General features: G+C 47.4%; 1 protein-coding gene across 1 annotated transcript in view; it reads left to right on the top strand.

The window, feature by feature from the left end:
- Positions 1 to 18,104, top strand: part of LOC144723394 (PH domain leucine-rich repeat-containing protein phosphatase 2-like) — a 90,881-nt gene extending 72,777 nt beyond the window's left edge. The window contains 5 exon segments of the mRNA XM_078602132.1: positions 203 to 446; positions 6,872 to 7,224; positions 7,778 to 7,913; positions 11,127 to 11,351; positions 11,353 to 18,104. Of these exon segments, the coding sequence (XP_078458258.1) occupies positions 203 to 446; positions 6,872 to 7,224; positions 7,778 to 7,913; positions 11,127 to 11,351; positions 11,353 to 12,372 (1,978 nt within the window). The 3' untranslated portion in view covers positions 12,373 to 18,104.
- The last annotated feature ends 4,320 nt before the right edge of the window (positions 18,105 to 22,424 follow it).

The following is a 22,424-nucleotide window of genomic DNA, read 5'->3' as shown; positions in this document are numbered from 1 at the left end:
TCACTTGTATTGGAGCTGTATATTAAATCACTTCATAAGAAGCAGAAGGAGCCCATGCGTGAGCTGCTTTGTACTGTCTGGTCTACCAGCTGTGCACGACTGCCATTTCCCTGCACTTTTTCCAGAACCGCGTTGTGTGGTCGCCTTCCTTAACTTTTCGCCATTCGCCGGGCGAACGCGTTCCACGGCCGTGTCCCTCCAGGAAGCTCGGCACGGCGGGGCAGAAGCTGGGCGCCTCGGCGGTGCTGTGCCACCTCCGCAGGGATCTCCCTGAAGCCGGCAACGGAGGCGGCGGGCGTCTCACGCTAACGGCCGGCAACGTTGGGAGCTGCCGCGTGCTGTTGTGCCGCGCCGGCTGCACCGTGTCCCTGACTCCCGACTTCACACTCACCGAGTGCCGGGAGGAACGCGAGAGGCTACGTGGCATCAACGCCATCATTACGGAGGTGCAGACCGGGGCAAAGCGTGCGGGGTGGGGTGGGGGGCGGCGCGCCATGGCGTTCCTCTCCCGGTCGGCTCTAAGCTTCTGTGCCGTCGACGTCAAACGGCGACGTGCGTGTTGACGGGACAGGGTTTTTTTTTTTTGCCGCAAATTGAGCACGATCTCGGCGAGCGTCGTAGTCTGGTCCCTTCAGTGCCACTGTAAATCAAGCACGCCGCCCTGCTTTCTTGCCTCCGCGCAACGCGGTGGCTCCAGCGGTGGAGCGAGTGGCTTGTGATCGGGGGGCTTGCGAGTTCAACTAGTCGGAGGCTGACTTGACTCATCGTTTGTCCGGCGTTAAAAAATAAAAATAGGTATCGCCTTGTGGCGAAGTTTACATTGACTGTCCTATGGATAGACTCGGCCCCACCATAGCAATGCGGAGTTACCCTTAACCGGCTCAAGGATGTAAACGAGAGATGAACATGGTTGGCTACATATGGTGTAAAAGTAGTTCAGCATACATACATACATACAACGAGCAGCAACATCTACTTCTGGGTCATGCCACCGTCCCAGGATTGCTGTAGTCGAAGCGATACAATCTCTGCACTGAAATGACCATTGTGTTAGTGGAGCCTTGCTGTTTGTATAACCATGGATACTGTTAACTGCATTGCAGTCATAGGCCTAGTAAGCACATGAACCTCCCTTTACAATCCATACATAGCAGGGGTAACCAAAACTATTTCCAAGATCATGAGCAAACACAAGATCCAGGTACGATTCTACACAGTACAAACAATTCGTGATTTGATCCCATCTGTGAAGGATGTGATCCCTGACATGCAATACCCCGGTGTCTACAAACTAAGCTGTGTCTGCGACAGCAGTTACATTGGGGAAACTAAGCGACATATCTCGGACCGTGTTCGTGGACATAAGGCAGATCTGAAACACCGTAGGACCAATACCTCGGCCGTGGCTGATCATTGTTTTAACGCTGTGGGCACACACGAAATTAATTTTACCAAGACGAAGGTACTCTGCAAACCCACTGGCTATCAGCAAAGATTCGTTCATGAAGCCATCCAGATATAGAAACACAGACACATTTTCAACCGAGAAGATGGGTACAAACTGAGCAATCATTGAAAGGATGTTATTAACCAGCTTAGGTCATAACTGGCTGTGTTGTTCCCTTCCTACCTGCCTATGTGAGCAGTTATTTTCGACTCTCTGAGTTACATTCACGAACACAGCCACCCTTAGCTGTGTTAGTAAATGGCGGCTTGCCATCCTTTTCCTCTTTCTGAGTTCTCTCCGAGCTTACATTTACAAGCAAAATTCTTACATTGACATGCTAATCTCTTAATTCTAGATTTGAAGCTTTTCGTGACTGCAAGGATTCATATTCTTAGGTTTTTTCGGTAAAGTCACGTAGGTAAAAAATGTAAATTAATAAAAGTAAAATAAAACAAAACAAAATAAAAATCACGACGTTTCGGAGGCAACACAAGCCCCCATCTTCAGGTGGAACCGCCACAGCCACGACAGCTGTATCAAGTAAATGAGAGATCACAAGAGACACCACCCCGTATATATAATGGTTGAGGGGGGAAGGGCCAGGAACGGCACACCTGTTATTAATATGGTAAGGTGAGGCTCAAGACCAAGAATAGACTGCATAACAAAAGACCGAGCCTTTGTCATGGAGAGGCGCGGCCTGCAACCAACGCCCAGCCCACATAACAAAAGTGAAATAAGAGAAATAAAAGCAAAACTAAAACTGGCAAAACAAACTGGCTGTCTATCAGTAACCTGCAATAGTTGTCTGTCAAATAAGATGGTCCAAATAAGTGTAGTTAAATCATTTTTGCATGGTTAATCACATCTTTCCAATGATTACTCAGTTTGTAACCCTCATCACGGTTGAAATTATGTCTGTGTTTGTATATTTGTATGGCTTCGTGTACAAACCTTTGATGGTAGCCAGGAGGTTTGCAGAGCACCTTGGTCTCGGAAAAGACAATTTCATGAGAGCCCAGAGTTGTAGCATCGATCGGCAACGGCCGAAGAATCAGTTCTGCCGTGTTTCAGATCTGACTTGTGTTCGCGGACACGATCAGGAACATGACGTTTCGTTTCTCCAATGTAGCAATCACCACAACTGCAACTCAGTTTGTAGACTCCAGGATACTGTAAGTCAGGAATGACATCCTTCACAGATGGAATCCGATCACGGATTTTATGCACTGTACTGAATCGGACTTGGATCTTATGTTTGTTTAGAATTTTGGAGATCTTTTTGGTCACGCCTGCTATGTATGGTAACGTGATAGTTTTGGTCGGAGTTTCATGTGGCTGTTTCTGTATGGTGGGAGAGACAGCTTGGCGTATGGTGCGGTCAGAGTATCCGTTCATCCTGAGGGCCCGATGTACGTGTCTTAATTCACCGGCCAGGTGGTGTTGGTCAGAAATGCCATGGGCTCTGTGGTATAGCGTTTTGATGAGAGAATTCTTTTGAGATGGGTGGTGGTGGGAATCCGGTTTCAAGTAGGAATCTGTTTGGGTAGCTTTCCTGTACACAGAATGTCCCAAGGATCCGTCAGGTCTCCTCTCAAACAGAATATCCAAGAATGGTAGTTTACCATCTTTCTCCACTTCCATGGTGAATCTGATGGATGGGTGTCTGGAATTGATGTGGTCCAAGAAGTGGTTCAATGCTGGGAGGCCATGTGGCCAGATGACGAAAGTGTCATCCACATACCTCTTCCACAGGGAAGGACGCAGGGTGGATGTCTGGATGGCGTCTGATTCAAACTTTTCCATGAACATGTTGGCTATCACTGGTGACAAGGGGGAGCCCATAGGGGTAACCTCATTCTGTTTGTAGAAGGTGCCATTCCAGGTAAAATAGGTGTTGGTGAGGCAATGCCTAACCAGCACAGGTACATCAGAATTCAATACATGTTGGACTAAGTCCTCAATTATTGTTAGGGTGTCCGGTACTGGGACTTTGGTAAACAGAGATACTACATCAAAACTGACGAGGATGTCATCAGGAGATAGTACCATGTCCTTAACCATAGAGACTAATTGGGTTGAGTTGAGTACTGCCGAAGAGGTCTTGCCTGTGAAGGGAAGCAGAGTATCTGATAGAAACCGGGCTAGTTTGTAGGTAGGAGAGTTTATCGTCGACACGATGGGTCGTAGCGGGGTGCCTTCTTTATGGATCTTGGGAAGACATAGAGGCTGAGAGGTCTTGCCGCCGATGGTTATAGAGAGGGACGTTTACTTGGTTCGATTAGGGAAGTCGAACTCGTGATGATGCTGTTGGTTTTTGTCGTTAGGCTTTTAGTGGGATCGTTTTTAATTTTGGAGTGACTCCCATCATTAAGTAGGTCCAGGATTTTATTGTTGCATGAATCTTTATCTTACAAACACATTTAATGTTAACACAAAAAATGTCACCTTCCGATTGGAACCACGTTGATAACATGACTTCTGCTTTTGCTGACTTAATGTCAGCCAAATGCAAAGCTAACCTGATTTCTAAATTCAACCTCCTATCTAAGAAGAAACCAGAGCCACACATCACAAAGCTGGATGTTAACAAGACCGTGATTAATCAGAGTAACATCCCAATTTCTGACAATCTAAAAACGGTACTGGCCAAAGGACTAAATTTCGCCGTCACCCCTAAATATATACCAGTAGAGGATGTGATTTCTCAGATTGATGTAGCCCTCAGAGGCATAGGACACATCCATGCGGATGTAGCAAGAGCTGAAATTGCTACTATTCTTAAGAATGCTAAGAAACCCACTAGTAACATCAGCAAAAACGAACGTTCTGAACTCGCGGACCTAAAAAAGAGAGATGATATAGTCATCCTCTCGGCAGACAAGGGCAATGCCACAGTCATCATGGATAAAGATTCATACAACAATTGAATTCTGATGTACCTGTGCTGGTTAGGCATTGCCTCACCAACACCTATTTTACCTGGAATGGCACCTTCTACAAACAGAATGAGGGTACCCCTATGGGCTCCCCCTTGTCACCAGTGATAGCCAACATGTTCATGGAAAAGTTTGAATCAGACGCCATCCAGACATCCACCCTGCGTCCTTCCCTGTGGAAGAGGTATGTGGATGACACTTTCGTCATCTGGCCACATGGCCTCCCAGCATTGAACCACTTCTTGGACCACATCAATTCCAGACACCCATCCATCAGATTCACCATGGAAGTGGAGAAAGATGGTAAACTACCATTCTTGGATATTCTGTTTGAGTGGAGACCTGATGGATCCTTGGGACATTCTGTGTACAGGAAAGCCACCCACACAGATTCCTACTTGAAACCGGATTCCCACCACCACCCATCTCAAAAGAATTCTCTCATCAAAACGCTATACCACAGAGCCCATGGCATTTCTGACCAAGACCACCTGGCCGGTGAATTAAGACACGTACATCGGGCCCTCAGGATGAACGGATACTCTGACCGCACCATACGCCAAGCTGTCTCTCCCACCATACAGAAACAGCCACATGAAACTCCGACCAAAACTATCACGTTACCATACATAGCAGGCGTGACCAAAAAGATCTCCAAAATTCTAAACAAACATAAGATCCAAGTCTGATTCAGTACAGTGCATAAAATCCGTGATCTGATTCCATCTGTGAAGGATGTCATTCCTGACTTACAGTATCCCGGAGTCTACAAACTGAGTTGCAGTTGTGGTGATTGCTACATTGGAGAAACGAAACGTCATGTTTCTGATTGTGTCCGCGAGCACAAGTCAGATCTGAAACACGGCAGAACTGATTCTTCGGCCGTTGCCGATCATTGCTACAACTCTGGGCTCTCATGAAATTGTCTTTTCCGAGACCAAGGTGCTCTGCAAACCTCTTGGCTACCATCAAAGGTTTGTACACGAAGCCATACAAATATACAAACACAGACATAATTTCAACCGTGATGAGGGTTACAAACTGAGTAATCATTGGAAAGATGTGATTAACCATGCAAAAAGGATTTAACTACACTTATTTGGACCATCTTATTTGACAGACAACTATTGCAGGTTACTGATAGACAGTCAGTTTGTTTTGCCAGTTTTAGTTTTGCTTTTCTTTCTCTTATTTCACACTTTTGTTACGTGGGCTGGGCGTTGGTTGCAGGCCGCGTCTCTCCATGACAAAGGCTCTGTCTTTTGTTATGCAGTCTATTCTTGGTCTTGAGCCTCACCTTACCATATTAATAAGAGGTGTGCCGTTCCTGGCCCTTCCCCCCTCAACCATTATATATACGGGGTGGTGTCTCTTGTGATCTCTCATTTACTTGATACAGCTGTCGTGGCTGTGGCGGTTCCACCTGAAGACGGGGGCTTGTGTTGCCTCCGAAACGTCGTGATTTTTATTTTTATTTTGTTTTATTTTCCTTTTATTTATTTTAATTTTTTACCTACGTGACTTTACCGAAAAAACCTAAGAATATGCTAATCTCTCACAATACAATTGCCACCCCCCCAGCTTCATTGGTCAAGATTGACCCGATCTTACATATACATGCAAATTTCAAATTTCTTACATTGACCTGCTAATCTCACAATACATTGGCCACCCCCACAGCTTCGTTTGTCAAGATTTACCCGATTTACATTTACATCTCTAGCCCCGCCCACTGACCCTTGGGCTACACCCATCTCAAATCTTTATAACTCCCTGCCTTAGCAGCGCTCCCGACAATATATTATTTCCTGCCTCAGCAGCTCTCCCGCTATATTTTTCACCTGATGACAATTGCTTGTGTTGCGATCGAAATGTCGTGATATTGTTATCATTTTTATAAATTGTATTATTTTTCTATCTACGTGGCTTTACCGAAAGACCCAAAGAATGTGAATTCCTGCAGTCACGAAAGCTTTAAGTCAAGATTTAATACAAGCCACTCTTTAAAACAGCTCTCCAAGTATTGTTTATCTCGTGGGGGATTATACAAGCTCCTGTAAATCATATATGAATGATATGGAATAATCAAACTAAGACCCATATCTAACAGAGAGCCGTTGCCTATAAACATTTGGTAGTTCACCAGCACTGAATTGCTTGTGTTGAACCGATGTTGCTGAAATGATGCACTCCCAGAAGGCCGTGCATCTGACGGAATGTGTAAAATAGGTTGTTTTTTTACTGAGGCAATGCACGGGCACGTTACATTGCGCTGTGACGCATGTAGATACAGTAAACATAAACTAAAGCGGTTGTAAAAAGCAGGGGATAGAAAAATGGGAAACGAACCCACTGCTCCATAATAGGCTATTTTGTTAACTTGGGGGAACCACGCGGGCATTGCCATCCGACCACCTGCTTGCCCGCTTGTGCCGCACGTTGAACGCCGCCCCTGTTTCGCTGCTCGGATCCGTTCGCGCGGCAGGACAACAAGGTGGGTGGGGTGACGAGCGTGACGCGGCTGCTGGGCTGCTCCTTCCTCTACCCGTCGGTGCTGCCCCGGCCGCACACGCGCGCCCTGCGCCTCACGCCCGACGACGAGCTCCTGCTGCTGTGCAGCCGCTCCCTCGCCGCCTTTCTCCCGCCCATCGAGGCTGTGGAGGCGATCCGGGACGTCGCCGACCCACTGGCCGCCGCCAAGAAGCTCACTACGCTCGCCCAGGGCTATGGCTGCCACGACAACCTGGGAGTGGTGGTGGTGAGGCTCAGCGTCGCCTTGGAGGATGCAGGCTGCTGCACCTGTGATGCTGTCTCTGCTGAAACGGCCGTGAACAATGGGTAAGATGTCCTACCGCTGCTGCTGCTGGTCTGTGGTGGAGAGGAGAGTGGCCTAGCATCGTAAACCTACATTTAGAGCTGTATTCTGAGTCTCGACTCAGCTCGCCTTGTGACACGTTTCCTCTTGGGCGTGAGCCGCTCCGTTGCTTCCAAAGAAGCATGAGCAGCTCAGCCAAAGGCTTGGCACAGACTGATTTCCTGAGCGTGGCCGGGACCATGCTCAGAGCCGGCTCAAGTTAAGCGCATGGCTCTGAGTTGGCTCACTTTAGCCAGATCCAAACGCGAGCCAAGTGGTAACTAAGAATATGGGTCTCATTCAGCATAACATCGATTTTATTTATGATTTTACATGAGTCTAGCAAATGTTTAATGGTGATGCTGTGAAAGCCCCGATGAGGAAAGTGAGTAAAAGGCCTCCCTGTGTGCAATGCTGACTTCCGGAGCATGGCTATACTTACATGCCAAATGATGATTGTTTAGGAGTGGAGTTGATGCATTGACTTGTTTGGATGAGTTATTATTCACTTTTTCTTTCGGGGAAAACATCCTGAAGCAGCGGAGGGAGCAGCAGCGGAGCGTTCTCGGAGCTGAGCAGCGAGGTGAGCAGCGAAGTCGCGGGGTCAGAGGTCAGCAGCGAGGTTGGCTCCACCGCTTCTGACGAGCAGCCGCCGTCTCTGGGCCTTGTGGAGGTAAGTGCTGCCTCCGAGCTTTGCCGTGCTACAGTGGCGAGATGTTAATTCCCTCGCCTGGTATGCAGGAGGTCATGGGCTCGATTCCGATTCCGATCCTGACGCCTGCTGTATATTTGGAGTTTGCGATGTTCTCCCCGTGGTCATGTGGATTTTTCTCCGGGTCCTCTATTTTTTCCGTCCACAGTTCGAAATTAAATTCTATATGATAAGCCACTTCGTTGAGCTGTAATTCGTGGCCGGGTTGCTTCTGAAAAAAGAGCACTATAGGTCAATGTGCCTTACCTGCTAAAATGTAAATAGTTTATTTTAGAGTGCTGGTAATGCAGAACGTCTGCTGGAGTTCCTCTACTCTCACTCACTGCGAGTTCCAATCTAGTACTCACCGGTTTTTGGACTCGTCTAGAAAGTCAGAAAATCAGGCCTAGATATGATATTTTGGACGATCAGAAGACACGTTCTGTTTCAGATTGATACAAAAATGTCACGTGAAGTCACGAATGTGACATCGCTTTTGCTGCCGAAAGTGGTGTCATATGGCAACGTGCCCTGCAACTGTTGTTCGCGTGAAGACATTGGTACAAAATGTACGTGACCCGAACATCTGAAAACAATCCAAAATTGTTCATACATTTTCAAACATACAAAATTAAAAATGATTTATCTAACATTTATTTGAAATACGTACACGTTTAAATGTTATAAAATCACAACTTTAAAACCAATCATACATTTACATAAAACACCGCTTCATAACATTGTTCAAATATTACTTGCCTTTAAACATTCCAGTTTGTTGAAAACAACAGACCCACTTTGCATATTTATCCACGTGACAAATTTATTTGCTTGGCTTTGTCGGGTAGTGGAGGCTTGTTGTGGCTCTACTTGACATTATCATGACACGATTTATCCCAAAAGAAACGAATTATGAGTGCATTCTCAAGTTTAGTTAAATAGTTAAATAGGAATGGAACGGGCAGGAAAGGGGATTAATACCTTTAGATGCTCATTCAATTCGATTGAACCCATGGGAACAGTAGAAGGTAATGATGATTAACACTGGTTTATCCTAGAAAAATAACAGGCTAGCGCTTTGGCGGGGGGGTGGCATTTCTTCCATGTGGGGAGCTGGGGGGTGTAGCGAGGTGGACGGACTCACAGGTGGGAGATTTTGGGGGACATTTTATGATGTAAAAAATATGTATTCATATTGGAGGAATCTGATTAACTATAAAGCTCTTTTTCACATATATCCAGTCGGGGCATGTCAGAACATTACAACAACAAACAATACATAAGCACAAAAGGAGTGCAAAGTATAGGAAAGGTAAACAAGTTACTTTATAATATATATATGAATAAAACCAAACTATATTTTTTAATCTTACCAGGTAAAGCCCAGTGAGCTTATTTTTCTGGAGCGACCTGGCCACAAATGATAGAACACAAATGATAGCTCAACGATTAAAATATATTTTCATTAACTTAAATACTAATGGGAAGCTGTTCATACGTCCATTCAAAAAAATAAATGTGTGAATTGTTCTCGGCATGTTTGAGTGTAACTGTGCGTTCTGCTAATTTCATTTCTATTCTATTACAGAGTAGTCTTAGTAACCACGAATGTTTTAGATAAGATATTTTGAATAAACCCCCTTGCAAGACTTGTAGTGAGTGGCCGGCCTTTCCCACATGGAGTGTGATCGCCGGTGAGATTTGGGTCGCGTGAGCTCTGCCGTACGTGTGGGGGGATTATCAGTATACAGTGTGTAATGCCCTGCTGCTAGGGAAGGCAGTGGATGATGCCGTGGTTCTCCATGGCGGCCTGGCCTTAACTAGCCCACAACATTATGATATCTTAACTCGTAACGCACTGCCACACAGTATTCACTCGCTGTCAAAGAGAGAGAACGACTCCTTGAGCCGGTGCCAACAATCGCCCAAGCTCTGTGGTCCTCGATGTTAAATAGTTATCGGCCAATCCGTGAGTGTTTACGTGTGGGAGGCGAGGAGGGTTGGTTGATGGCACGTATGTTGTGAAGCTCCCTCCCCATGGGCATGGAGGAGCCATAACCTGGCTCTGGCAGGAGAAGGCAATAAAGCACAAATGTGGACTCCACCGGTTCCGTCCCTATGGAATAGAATGTTTCTCCGTCGCACGTGTGGATTTTCTCAGGGTGCTCCAGTTTCCTCCCACGTGTAAAGACTCGCTGAATTGCTGATAACATCTTACTATATAGAGGACTACAGACCTTGGGAAATTCTTTGTGCCGGCTCATGGCATGGCTGCTCTCCTGCTCGTCTGTGGTTCCTCATGAGTCGTCCTCTCTCTGCGAGCGAATACTGTGTGGCATGTTACGAGTTGAAATCATTATAGCATAACTATATAAGATCCAATTACGCTTTTGGAAGTTTTACAACAAGTTGAGACGATCGAAACACACGGATTATTTTTGTTTTAAGGACTAGGATATTTAATGCAGAACACAGCAGGAATGAAATTATTTGATTAATTTGAGATTTGTGCCGGCACATTGAATTACGCGAACCAAGATTTACCACTGGTGCTGTAGAAAAGATGAATCACCACGAGAGTTCACTGATCTATCATTTAAACAAATATTTCTTGTGGCCAAAAAATATATAAATTCAGATTCTGAAATGAAGGGCTCACAGCTAATTGCGGTGTGTTAGATGGAGGTCAAAGTGTGTGTCCTCTTGTGTGTGCATGTGCGTGCGTGGTTGAGATTGGAAATCTCATTACAGGCCCTGCGTGTGTGTGTAACACGTGTGACGAGTTGTGCGTGTTCGTTTTTTGTTTGTGGGGGAGCAGTGGCGCAATGGCTATCGCACTGCTCTGCGAGCTCGGCAACCCTAGTCAATTCCCTGCTCACAGCCAACATCGGTGGCGAATATCTAAAGTGGTTCTGGGCCTCCCCTAAGTCTGCTCAGCTTTAAATAAGTACCTTGTGTGGTATGTAAACAGCATTGGGGAGACAAAGATGGCCAGGTATGGTGTTGGCCACCCACTCCCTCTTGTGTTGTGCCAGCCTTCAAAGGTGCTCACTAACAGCACTTGCCCCAACAGTTAATGGCTGCGTGGGGGATCTTTGTGTTTGTGTAACGTGTGTTGCTTAGTTTAACACCCAGAAAACCTGTATTATGGGTGTATTGCATAACGTGTGTATGTGTTGTGTGTGCATTCTGCAGGTGGGAGGCTCGGTGCCATCTCTGCAGCTCTCCGAGCGCCGATGCAGCCTCCACCCGAGCGCCTCTGCGCGCACCTTCCAGCGGCAGATGTCGGCCGCCACCTTCTCGAGCGCGTACTCCGATCCGGGCCTGGACAGCAGCGACGACGAGGACACGGGGTGCGGCAGCGGCGGCGGCAGTGGAGTCGGCGCCACCAACGGTCACGGCGCCAACGGCGCCAACGGCGGCGGGGGGTAGCGACGCCAACCCTCTGTACTGTCTGCAGATGGGCGGCGGGGGACAGCGGCTGGAGGTGGAGGCCGACGTGCACCCGCTGTGCGCCTTAGCCGGGCCCTCGTCGCGATCGCTCAAAACCCTCTCGGTGACGTCCTCCGAGACGAGCGACGAGGGGATCGTCATCTCGCTCCGCGCTGACACCTCCGTGGCGTGCTCCGAGAAGCCGCCCGGCGCCCACGAGCCCAGGTCGAGCAGTGCGGCGGCGGCGGCCTCCGAGAAGCGCGACGGCGAGGCGGGCGAATCGGAGGGGTGCGATCGGTCGCGAGAGAGCAAGCTGGAGCCCTCCTGGTGCGACAGAGGTAGCGGCGGCAGGAAGGTCATGAACGGGAGCAATGCGCGCTGGCTGGCGGTCGCCGAAGGCCACAGCAAGGCAAACGGCGGCAGCGGCGGCAGCAGGAGCGGCGACGCCACCCTGGGAATGGGGCGGTGCAGCAAGAAGATCTTGAGGAGGATCCAGAGTCACTCCGACCTTCTCAGCGGCCGCGATGTCCCCCTCGTGGCCGGGCTGGGCCGCGGTGGCCTGGTCGCGTCCTCCTCCTCCGCGGGCGCCGCCGGCGCCGCGGCCACGCGCTCGGGATGCATCTCGGCACCGCACTGCAATGGCGGCGCGAGCACCCTGGGGCGCGGGCGCCGCAACGGCTCCGTGGTGACGCCCGATTGCGGCCAGGGCCTCATGGAGGTGATCGTGGCGAGCGACGCAGCCCCTGCACGCCCCAAGCGCTCCGCCTACTTCGTGTCGGAGCCGGCACCCGGGCCGGACCCGGACGATGAACTCATCGTCCCGCCGGAGCTGGAGGAGGAAGTAAGGGAACAGATCCGGCAATACCAGCAGCAGCAGAAGCTGCAAGATCAGCAGAAAGCTACCGAGCAACAGAAAGTTGAGCAGCAGCAGATGAAGCAGCCGCTGAAGCTACAGCAAGAGAGGAGAGAGGCGTTAATTCAACAAGATGTTTATGACACTGCACTCTAACAAAACTGTTCCCTAAGTTTTATTTTAAAAGTCAAAGAGTACCTGGAGCTTGTACATTATAGATGCACCAACGCTGGAATCAGTACTGTTTTGTTGAATGTTTATGATGACCTATGGTTGGGTCCAGTTGGAGCTCATGAAGATGGAACCCTGTTAGGTATGTACGGAACATCTGGTGAAAGCAGTAGCAGATATATGGAGCAATAGTTGCAATAACAAACGTAAGTCGGATCTCTACATCGAATGTGGAAAAATTGCACTGAAAGTAAAATCTCACCAACTTTATTTAACATTTACAGGACTTGCATGTGAAAGGTTCCAGTCATAATCGACGACATACCTTAGTGCCGACTCGCGTGCGTAGCACCCGTCTGTGATATGAGCATCGAATTACTGTATAAGAGATGTGAACACGTGACACCCACGTGACCGGAGACCGTTGGACTTTATGCGCAGCTCAGTTCCAATGGCCTGTAACCCCCCCCGCCTCCTCTCCCCCGTCCCGTGCTTAAGTCGCAAGTGTTCACAGCAGCCATTCAAGTAGAATTAAGCAATGTTGAATGCTCGAGAGTTTTAACATGTATTTACTCCGCTCCATTGGCAGCTTGTGGCATCCGAGACATTGCACTTTACAATTCATCCACGGCCAACTCAACCAAAGGGCTACGGAAAGGGGAGGGAGACCTTTGTTCTGCGTCCTTTCCACGTCATTACTGTACAGTATAAGTTGGGAAAACAGCACAGTCCAAATGACATCACCACGTGACTGAAATGAAGGGACAATGATAGACTGTTCACTCATAAGGCTTTAAATATCGCTGTTTCTCCTGCATTTAATATGGCTACACCCAGTGTGTGTGTGCGTGAGGAGGTATGACTGCCGCTTTGACTCTGTTGGATTCTCTTTTGCCAGCGTGGCAATGCTCTTCGGTGAAGCTGCAGGTGTAGATGCTGCTGCCGCTGCTGCTGGTTGAAAAATACCCCAAACACTATGCATTTAGCATCACTTGAGCATCCAGTCAGAGGAGATCCCTCGCCCGTCTCTCCTTATGCTCAAGGTCACCACTGCCTTGAGTGCTCAGATATTTGTCGTTTCAATTTGGAGTTTGGTTGATTATCTGTGACACATGCACCAATGGTATCGATGTGTATTTTTTTAATACTATACTTTTTCAAGATGCCGTAGATTATTTTCGACAAAATGGCAAGTAGTTTGTGAGTAAAGCCTTGTAGAGAAGTCATGATTATAGTTGATAACTAACAATACGGTGTATTTTCATACTGCCCCTTGTCTTTGGAAGTGTGTTTTTTTTAACGCTTTTATTCTCGACTCGCGCGCTGGCAGACGTGTGTGGCCCCCCTCTGAGCTGCTGCTGACACTCATGGGCTCACACCGTCATCCGGCAGCGGATGCCCAGTGACATACCTTTATACGTTAGCACAAACGGATAGTTGTGATCATCCTACACAAACCGTTGTGTCGTTTTTTGCAGGTCATGTTTGGGCGCAGTGGGTAACGCTTGCACCTCACGGCAAGAAGGTCCTGGGTTTGATTCCCGACTGGCGCCTTTCTGTGTGGAGATTGTATGTTCTCCCCCTGTTCAGCATGGGTTTCCTCCGGGTTCTCCAGTTTCCTCCCATTAGCTAAAATCAATCGATGTAACCGGTGTTAACCAAAACATCCCAATGTTGAAAGAATAGCCTGCAAATGACTCATTTGGGATTACACACAGCAGCATTGCCCCCTTCTGCGAAAACTTGACAGCACCCTTCTGAATGAGAATATTGAGGCTCGGTGAGGATTTCCTGGATAAATAATAATAATGACCTTACGAGGATTTACAATAATCATAATCCCATTGGGGAAGAAGTAGAAATAATTATTACCAGCCATGTAACCTTAGCCCAAGCTAATACACTTGAGGGCTAGATTGAGAGCTGGATTAAGGTGTTTGGTCCCATATTTGGCTGTATACTTTGGCATGGTTTTGCCAAAACTACAATGATTATGAGCATTCGCCATCGTATCAATCCGGCTGCACACGTTTTATGTTCAATTAACTTTTTTTTAACTAACTTGGACGCTGGCTTGGACTGCTCTTATATTATGGTCTATTTGACTGCAACTGATGTCTTGCTTATGCCAAATCAGCCTTCTGTGCAGCACTAAAGCATGCAGGCCATTTTACAGAAAGAGCATTGTTATGGATACCTCCACCTAACTTACTGACGTATAAAATAGTTTCAGCAAAAAGCTGTGCATATAATCAATGTTGTAGCCTACGGAAAGTCGGTGAGTAGAAGAACACTTAGGTGTCTTCTCATTCTATTTGGGTGATGTGATATTTTAACAAGAGATTAATCCAAGTACTTTTGAATTCATCACAGACACTCATGATCTTGCATCCCTCAGCTGTGACATCTTGTCAACTCTGTACGCTGATTATCTGCAGGAATTCCTTTCTGGTATAAAGCCGGGTTCTTCAACCATATCTCAGCTGTGCTGGTGGGTCACATGCCATCATATAACATCTGAATGTGTGATCACGACTGTTTTGTATCCAGGTCTCACATTTATCTCTCATTTATCTAATTTTCATCCTCACTAATCATTATCTCTTCTCTAAAGCTCTCTCACCACCGTCTCTTATTTCTCTCATCTTTCACGTGAACTTGTATCTCTCTGTGGCTGCTGAGCCATGGATCAGCAGCCACTCCACAAGGGCCTTTGCGAGCCACTTGACACGCAGGCCGCGAGTTGAGCGCCGCTGTGTTAAGGATAGAAGAGTTATACCGTATTGAAAAATAACAGATACAGTCTTCTCTCGTTATTCGCGAAGGGTACGTTCTGGGGATGCTCGTGAATAGCACATTTCGCGGATAACGATATTGGATTCGAAAACCTACATTTTGAATGAATTACCTTAAATACATAAATAAGCAATTAAGCACATGAACATTTTCTCATCACTTTCTTGCATCACATTCTCTCATCACATTATCTCTCTCTTTCTCGATGGAGTCGTGCAGAGTTCCAGATGTGATTCGCGGATGGCCAAAATGACGGACAGCAAGTTCGTGAATAACGAGGCGAATACCGTTTCCCACATTCGTGTGGTGGGCTGCCAATACTGCAGGGCATGGTCTAACGAAGTTGAGAACTTACGAAATAAAAACTGCTTTGATGTTGTATGGAATTGAACGTGAAAGTGCTCGGTGTTACCCGTCTGGCAAACAAAGCCTGCAAATCAAACACAAAGGGATTATGAAAAAACACTTCCAGAATGCAAAACGCAGCAACAGAATTATTGGCCTTCTCCCACAAAAGTTGACGAGTGTCAACTGGTGTTCCTCGGTGTTAATCATCAACATCATGAATACTGTAATGAGCTGCACACATTTGAATGATTGCTATATATTTGTGTGTGTATACTGCATTGTAGACTTTAAGACGAAACCCAGATCTAGTTTTTTGAGACACTACTTTTATGATTCTGCATTAAAAGGGAATGCAGCTATATCACTGAATTGAAACTGGTGGAAGTCGCTGGTTGTTCACCCTCGGACATCCTGCATGCAAGGTGTCCCCTAGATGCACACAGATGGGGAGAGGCTGAAGCGTCGTGCCCTCAACAGCGAGACATTAGTTAACAGGGGTGTTCGTGCCGAGAAGCACGACTCGCGCTTTTATTAGGCAATGCCGCGGCGCTTTTTGATTGCCTTCAACAGAGCCGGGTAGCGGCTGTGCCTCATCACCCAGCTCGTGAGTAGTCCCCGGGGGACCGGCACCAGCAGGGCGCGGGCTTCTATCGATTGGCTGTCAAGAGTGACTGCTTTTGATACATACAGCACATGGTTGTGCAGTTGGGGTTTTTTTCCTGATTGTGAGGGCGCCGTAAATTGGGAGCGTGGGGCCGTGCACGGCACCTCGCGGCACCTCGCCGGGAGTGATGTACGGGTGCTCCTGCTCTGCGTTAATGAATGCGCTCCTTGGTGGTCGTTTGAACACGTCCGCGGTGTATCGGAGCTTCCGCCTCTTGCTGCTTTCGGACTACCTTTACATTCCCGGTGATATCTTTACGATTCTACGGATTAACACTGAACACCCGTGGCTCGGAGAGCCCAAAGGTTCCCATCGCTTCTAAATGACCTTACCTCGTGCAATTGAAATTGACTAAAAATGTGACCCCCCCCCCCCCCGAATTGTCACTCGTGCTGTCTCCTACTTGAGTCACACTTGAAATAACTTTTTTCTGGTGTCCGATAACATTCATTGTCAACCATAGAGTGCTTATTATGTCGTCGAGTCGTGCACGTTTCTCTTAACAGTTCCACGCCACGGGGAGTACATGGGTTGCGACGGTCTCGCACTGGTCATCGCCCCTGCCAGGCTATAGACGGTTGCAGTCATTTTGTGCCACTAATCGACTTTGAACTCTGAAGCCAGCACTGCAATACATAATGGCCTTTATTAATCGCGAATGTTGAGGCTGAAGGAACGTGATCGATGCGTTGTGTTCTGGATTGGTCGTTGTCCTGCAAGCCACAATTGTAGAGAAGAGCATGAGCTTTGCTTACATTTTGGTTCCATGGAAAATATAGTTTTCTTCCCCAATGTTCTGTTCTGCTCCTGGATATTCCCCAGAGTGATATATTTCTGCTATAGACATCGGTTCTAATGATGGGTGGGGGGGGGGGAACAAAAAAACCCTGACAATTATTTTATAACTCTTAGGAGTTGACAAATAATGTTATTCTCTGAGAGAAGCGATTGTGTTATGGGCGCATGTGTCGTGTGTTGTGTGTCGAGTGTGACCAGTAGTGGCTGTCTGGACTTGTGGTGGCTGTCTGGACTTGTGGTGGCTGTCTGGACTTGTGGTGACTGTCTGGACTCGTGGTGACTGTCTGGACTCGTGGTGACTGTCTGGACTCGTGGTGACTGTCTGGTCATGGCAATGAAGAGCTGTTAACTCAAACCCAACTGAGCAGGACACAACCACGACTTTGACCCTTTGCTTCCTTTGTGGTCTGCTAATGCATGCAGGTGTGTACATACGCAAACCACGAAATTTTTCATTGGCAGAGTTCGTACTCGATGTACATACGTATGTGAAAGGGTATAGCATCAGGACTGCATTGCAGATGCTGCCGGTGGTCATTACAGAGGCTGCAATGGGACGTGTTTGTGTCCCCGCTGACTTGGAGGCGACTTGACAGGCGTGAGTGACACATGAGGCACTATGCGCGGCTGCGCAGGGGGAATGTTTGGAGTTTGGGGTTGAGCATGGGATGCCATGTTTCACTGATGTATACAACTGATCACTCGCCATGTGTAAATACATCTTTATTTTCGTAATTGTGTTTAACATCCATTATTTCCTATCGGTATGATTTATGATCTGGGATATTGATTTTGTTGTGTACATGACAGAGTATATATATCGTGAGAGAGATCTGCACAGCTATTGTTTAGTACTGTGTTACGAATTTGTTCCTTGCATTTGCAGAAACTCAACGTTATTTAAAAAAAGAAAATCAGCTTAACATAGTTTCCAACATAACGAAAGGGAAAAGAACTGCACAGTACAGCCGTGGGTGTTTAACATTCCATTTTTTGTGCAACATTGAATCAGGTTTATGTACCTGTATAGGGCATATTTATCAGCCTAACACATTTTGTTGTATCTTTAGTGCATATCATCAAATAAAAAAAATCATCTAATGAAATGCAAGCCTTTGCAATGTCTCATGGATTAAGGGTATGGTGTTGAACATCCGTGTGGTCCAGGGATTTTGCGAACAATATTATGCACTGCAAAGAAGTTTCAATGTCATTCAATGTCGGCTCTGACCTCCCTCTCTCAAGTAATGGGCCGGCCGGCCGGCACGCATCTCCATTCGAGCCCCAAGCCACTGGCTGTCATACATTTGGTGGTCAACAGGACACCCTTTCGACTGATCACCATGGATAATACAGAAGTTTTTTTGGGGTTAGATCACGTAAATATTAATGTGTCGTTAAACCCGCCACCACCCGACACGGATAATTAGTAAAGTTGTCTCGTAAACAGAACATGCCAATTCGTTACTTATACATCACACCGGTGTGTTGGAGAGTAAGTCCACCACATTTACAATCTGAGTACGACATTTGGCATCAGGTGGCAGCCAGATCACTATGGATCTCCATCCTGTACCAGGCATTTCAGAAACTTAAAAAGCAATGAAATTGTTTGTCAGATGAGCCGCTTCGGGCTGGACAGGGGCCCCCCCCCTTCTCTTCGCCCCCCCTCCAACCTTAACCCCTTAGGGGGTGTTGGGGATCGGAAGGCACTGTCCGTTCCACGTGACCCCTCCCCGTGCCGTGTCCTCGATGTATAAAGGTTTATGCTGCTCGGGGCATCAAGAGACACGTTTCTGTCTCCATAAAGGGAGACAGAAGCGCTACTTACTTACGCAGAGCCGTCCCCTGGGCTACATGGTGAATCGGGCGACTGCCCCGGGCCCCGCGCTTTGGGGGTGGGGTGGCCCACACGCGGTGTGAGTTGCCCTGGGCCCAGAGATAGCAAACGGGTTTTGATTCCTTACCCGTACCCGTACCCGGCCGCACCAGGGTCGCAATCGGGTACCCGTACCCTACCCGATACCCGGCTACCCGTACCCGGCCGGGTATCGGGTAGGGTATGGGTACGGGTACCCGATTGCGACCTCTGGGATGAAGCCATGTTGCAGGCGCGGATGGGTTGATTCTAGGAACTTGAATTGTGAGAAGAGGCAAGACGTTGGGAAATGAGTGACAAACGGTTACTCACCAGTGACTCACGGCCTACCCGTACCCATACCCGGTCGCACCAGGGTCGCAAAGCGGTACCCGTACCCGGCCGGGTACGGGTAGCCGGGTATCGGGTAGGGTACGGGTATCGGGTACCCGATTGCGACCTCTGCCTGGGCCCGCACCCCCGCTAGGGGCGGCCCTGGCCTTCACTCATTTTCAGTGGGGGGGGGAGGGAGACGCTTTCACCGATAAGACATCGCCAGTGAGAGTGAAGGCCGCCACACATTTGAAACCAAGGCCGTAGCCATGGAGTCAACATTGGGGGGGACCAAATCTTCCAAGGTGTTTGGGTGTCCCAACACAGAAAAATATCTAAATTTTAAAAGTAATTTCCTGCCTAAAATATTTAAAAAATTCATTAACACATGGGATGGACTTTTTCTTTATTTTTTACAATGTCTAATAGTGTATTGTATTACATTGCTCTGTTTTTACTTTTTTAACAAGCCGGAAATGCGAAGACTACAGACTGATAAGCTTGATGAGCCACGTGTTGAAAGTCTTCCTGAAGGTGATTCAACAGCGCATACGCTCCACATGCGAAAATGCATTGAAGAACACAGTTTGGCTTCTGCAAAGGACTAGGCACAAGAGAAGCAATCTTCTGTCTACAGATACTACTACAGCGATGCTACGAACATCAGAAAGAAGTGTACATCTGCTTCATAGATTACGAGAAAGCCTTTGACTCAGTAGACCACGACCGACTAGCAGCTCTATTAAAACAACTGGGACTAGATAAAAACGACATCAACTTCATCATTGCTCTTTATTGGAAGCAAACAGCCCAACTACGATATGACAACGAATTGACAGACCCAACACCAATACAAAAAGGTGTACGACAAGGCTGCCCACTGTCACCGAGTCTTTTAAACATCTACTCGGAGTAGATTTTTGATCGAACACTAGCAGATAAAAACATTGGTATTAAAGTAAATGGACAATACATCAACAACATCAGGTATGCCGACGACACTGCACTGCTGGCCGATTCGGAACAAGACCTACAACAAATCTTGGACGAGGTTGCCGCAGAGAGTCAAATATGGGGCTTACGAATTGATAAAAAGAAAACAAAGGTTATGAAGGTCAGCCGAACTACAAGCGAAATAACAATCAAGCTGGGCAGCGAAAAATTGGAACAAGTACACCGATTTAAATACCTTGGTGTAATCATTGACGATCAGTTGAACCATGAAGTCGAAATCAAGAGCAGAATTGAACAAGCAAGGCAAGCATTTATTAAATGGAAAACACTCCTTGCAGACCGCAACTTGAGTACATCACTGAAACTGCGCACACTGAAATGCTACATCTGGTCAATTTTGCTGTACGGAGTAGAGACGTGGACACTGACAACAACAGCAACAAAAAGGCCCGAAGCTTTCGAAATGTGGCTGTATCGAAGAATGCTGAAAATCCCATGGACAGCCAAAACCACCAATACACAAGTTCTGCAAGATATGGGCACTGACAGGCAACTGCTGAAGACCATCATTAGAAGGAAGTGTTACTACCTAGGCCACATTGCCCGAAACGACCACAAATACCAGCTATTAAAGCAAATCCTGGAAGGAAAACTCGAAGGGAAAAAACGACCAGGACGGCCAAAAACGACATGGCTCAGTAACATCAAAACATGGCTACAATTAACAACAGCACAAACTCTACACGCCGTGCTAGACCGGGACCAATATCATCGTGAAGTCGCACACGCCGTTAGGCAGCACTAAAGAAGAAGTTTCATTGTATGTAATGGCAGAGATTAGGGATTAATAAAGTACTATCACAACCACAATCATATAAACATAAATCTATGCATTGATTTATATGAAGACAAGTCCAGATATTGTAGCCAATGTTTAGAAAATTGTTGTTTTTATTTACACAGCATAGCAATTTTTATACCAATATATTGGGGGGACATTTTGAGCATATTTTAATAATGGGGGGGATGTGGTCCCCCCCTCCCCCAATATATATTATAATTACGGCCTTGTTTGAAACCATTGTTGGGGTTTGACAGCAGCACGACGACGACGGGGTGTGTTTTCATTTGTTTATTGTCGGGGGCCGCACTGAAAAGGCCACCAGGGGCCGCTGGCGGCCCGCGAGCCTCCCAATGAAGATGACTGTCTTCACGTTCGCAGGGACACACGTTTGTGTAGTTTCCAGCTCGTTAGGAGCGCCTAACTCGGTTGTTACCGCCACGAGCGGGTTAATGTTCACGTCTACTATACGCGCCCCGTGTCGTGGTCATTATTTCGTGAGTGAAAACCAAAATGTGAAGAATGCAACGCGCGTTCTGAATTCACGGCGGCCGATATTCGTCGTTGTTTGTTCACTCTCCGATCCAACCCCCATAATGGACGCCACCATCCCCGTGCCGGGACTCGGATCTCAGTTACTTAGATGTTGACGTGTTTGATCTTTAAGCCTCTGCGAGTAGCTATGGTCCATAAGCTTTTTGCTAAACTTGACTTTCTATTTTACCAGGTAAGACCCACTGAGCTGCTATATAGATGGCTCTTCATCAGAAGCAACATGGATATCACAAATGATAGCACAACGAGAAGTGGCTTGTCATGTGGAAATGTCCAGCAGCCAAATACTCTAAACGCGTGATTCTAAATGTGGAGGGAAAATCCAGAGGACCCAGAGACAAATCCATGCGACCTCGGGGAGAGAGAGACACGCAAACTCCCAATTATACAGAATCAATATTTATTAATACTAGAGGAATCTGATGAGCTTGCAAGCTATTTTTCACGGATGTTCAGTAGGGGCACGGGGTAAGAACGCTACAACAACAATAACAAATAATACAAACACACGATAGCAGTTTACAACAGCAGGAGTCGGGGTCGGGATCGAACCCACGCGGTCCCTGCACACCAGGCGAGGTCGTTAACATCTCCTAGCCGCCGTGGCGGCGCCCACAAAGTGGGACGACGTCTCAGGTAATGTTCGTGGGGTTTTACCGCGAGTTAGCAGCGCTACACATGTTATTGTATTTTAATTTATATTTTATCGGCTGCAGTATTTTAGAAACTGCCGTTAATTTCGCGCGCGCCTCCTGCTGCTTTGTGACGTCGTCCGCGCACCTGCTGTTGCATTCTGACGTTACCCGCGCTCCTTGCTGCTGCATTTTGACGTCACCCGCGCGCCTTCTGCTTTATGACGTCACCGGGCGACTTCGCGGCGCTCGCGCCGT

The sequence above is a fragment of the Lampetra planeri genome, chromosome 17 (genome assembly GCF_965212315.1).
Source record: "Lampetra planeri chromosome 17, kcLamPlan1.2.h2, whole genome shotgun sequence".
Taxonomy (NCBI): domain Eukaryota; kingdom Metazoa; phylum Chordata; class Hyperoartia; order Petromyzontiformes; family Petromyzontidae; genus Lampetra; species Lampetra planeri.
The sequence above is the reverse complement of the archived record's forward strand: the minus strand, read 5'-3'. Positions and strand labels throughout refer to the sequence as shown.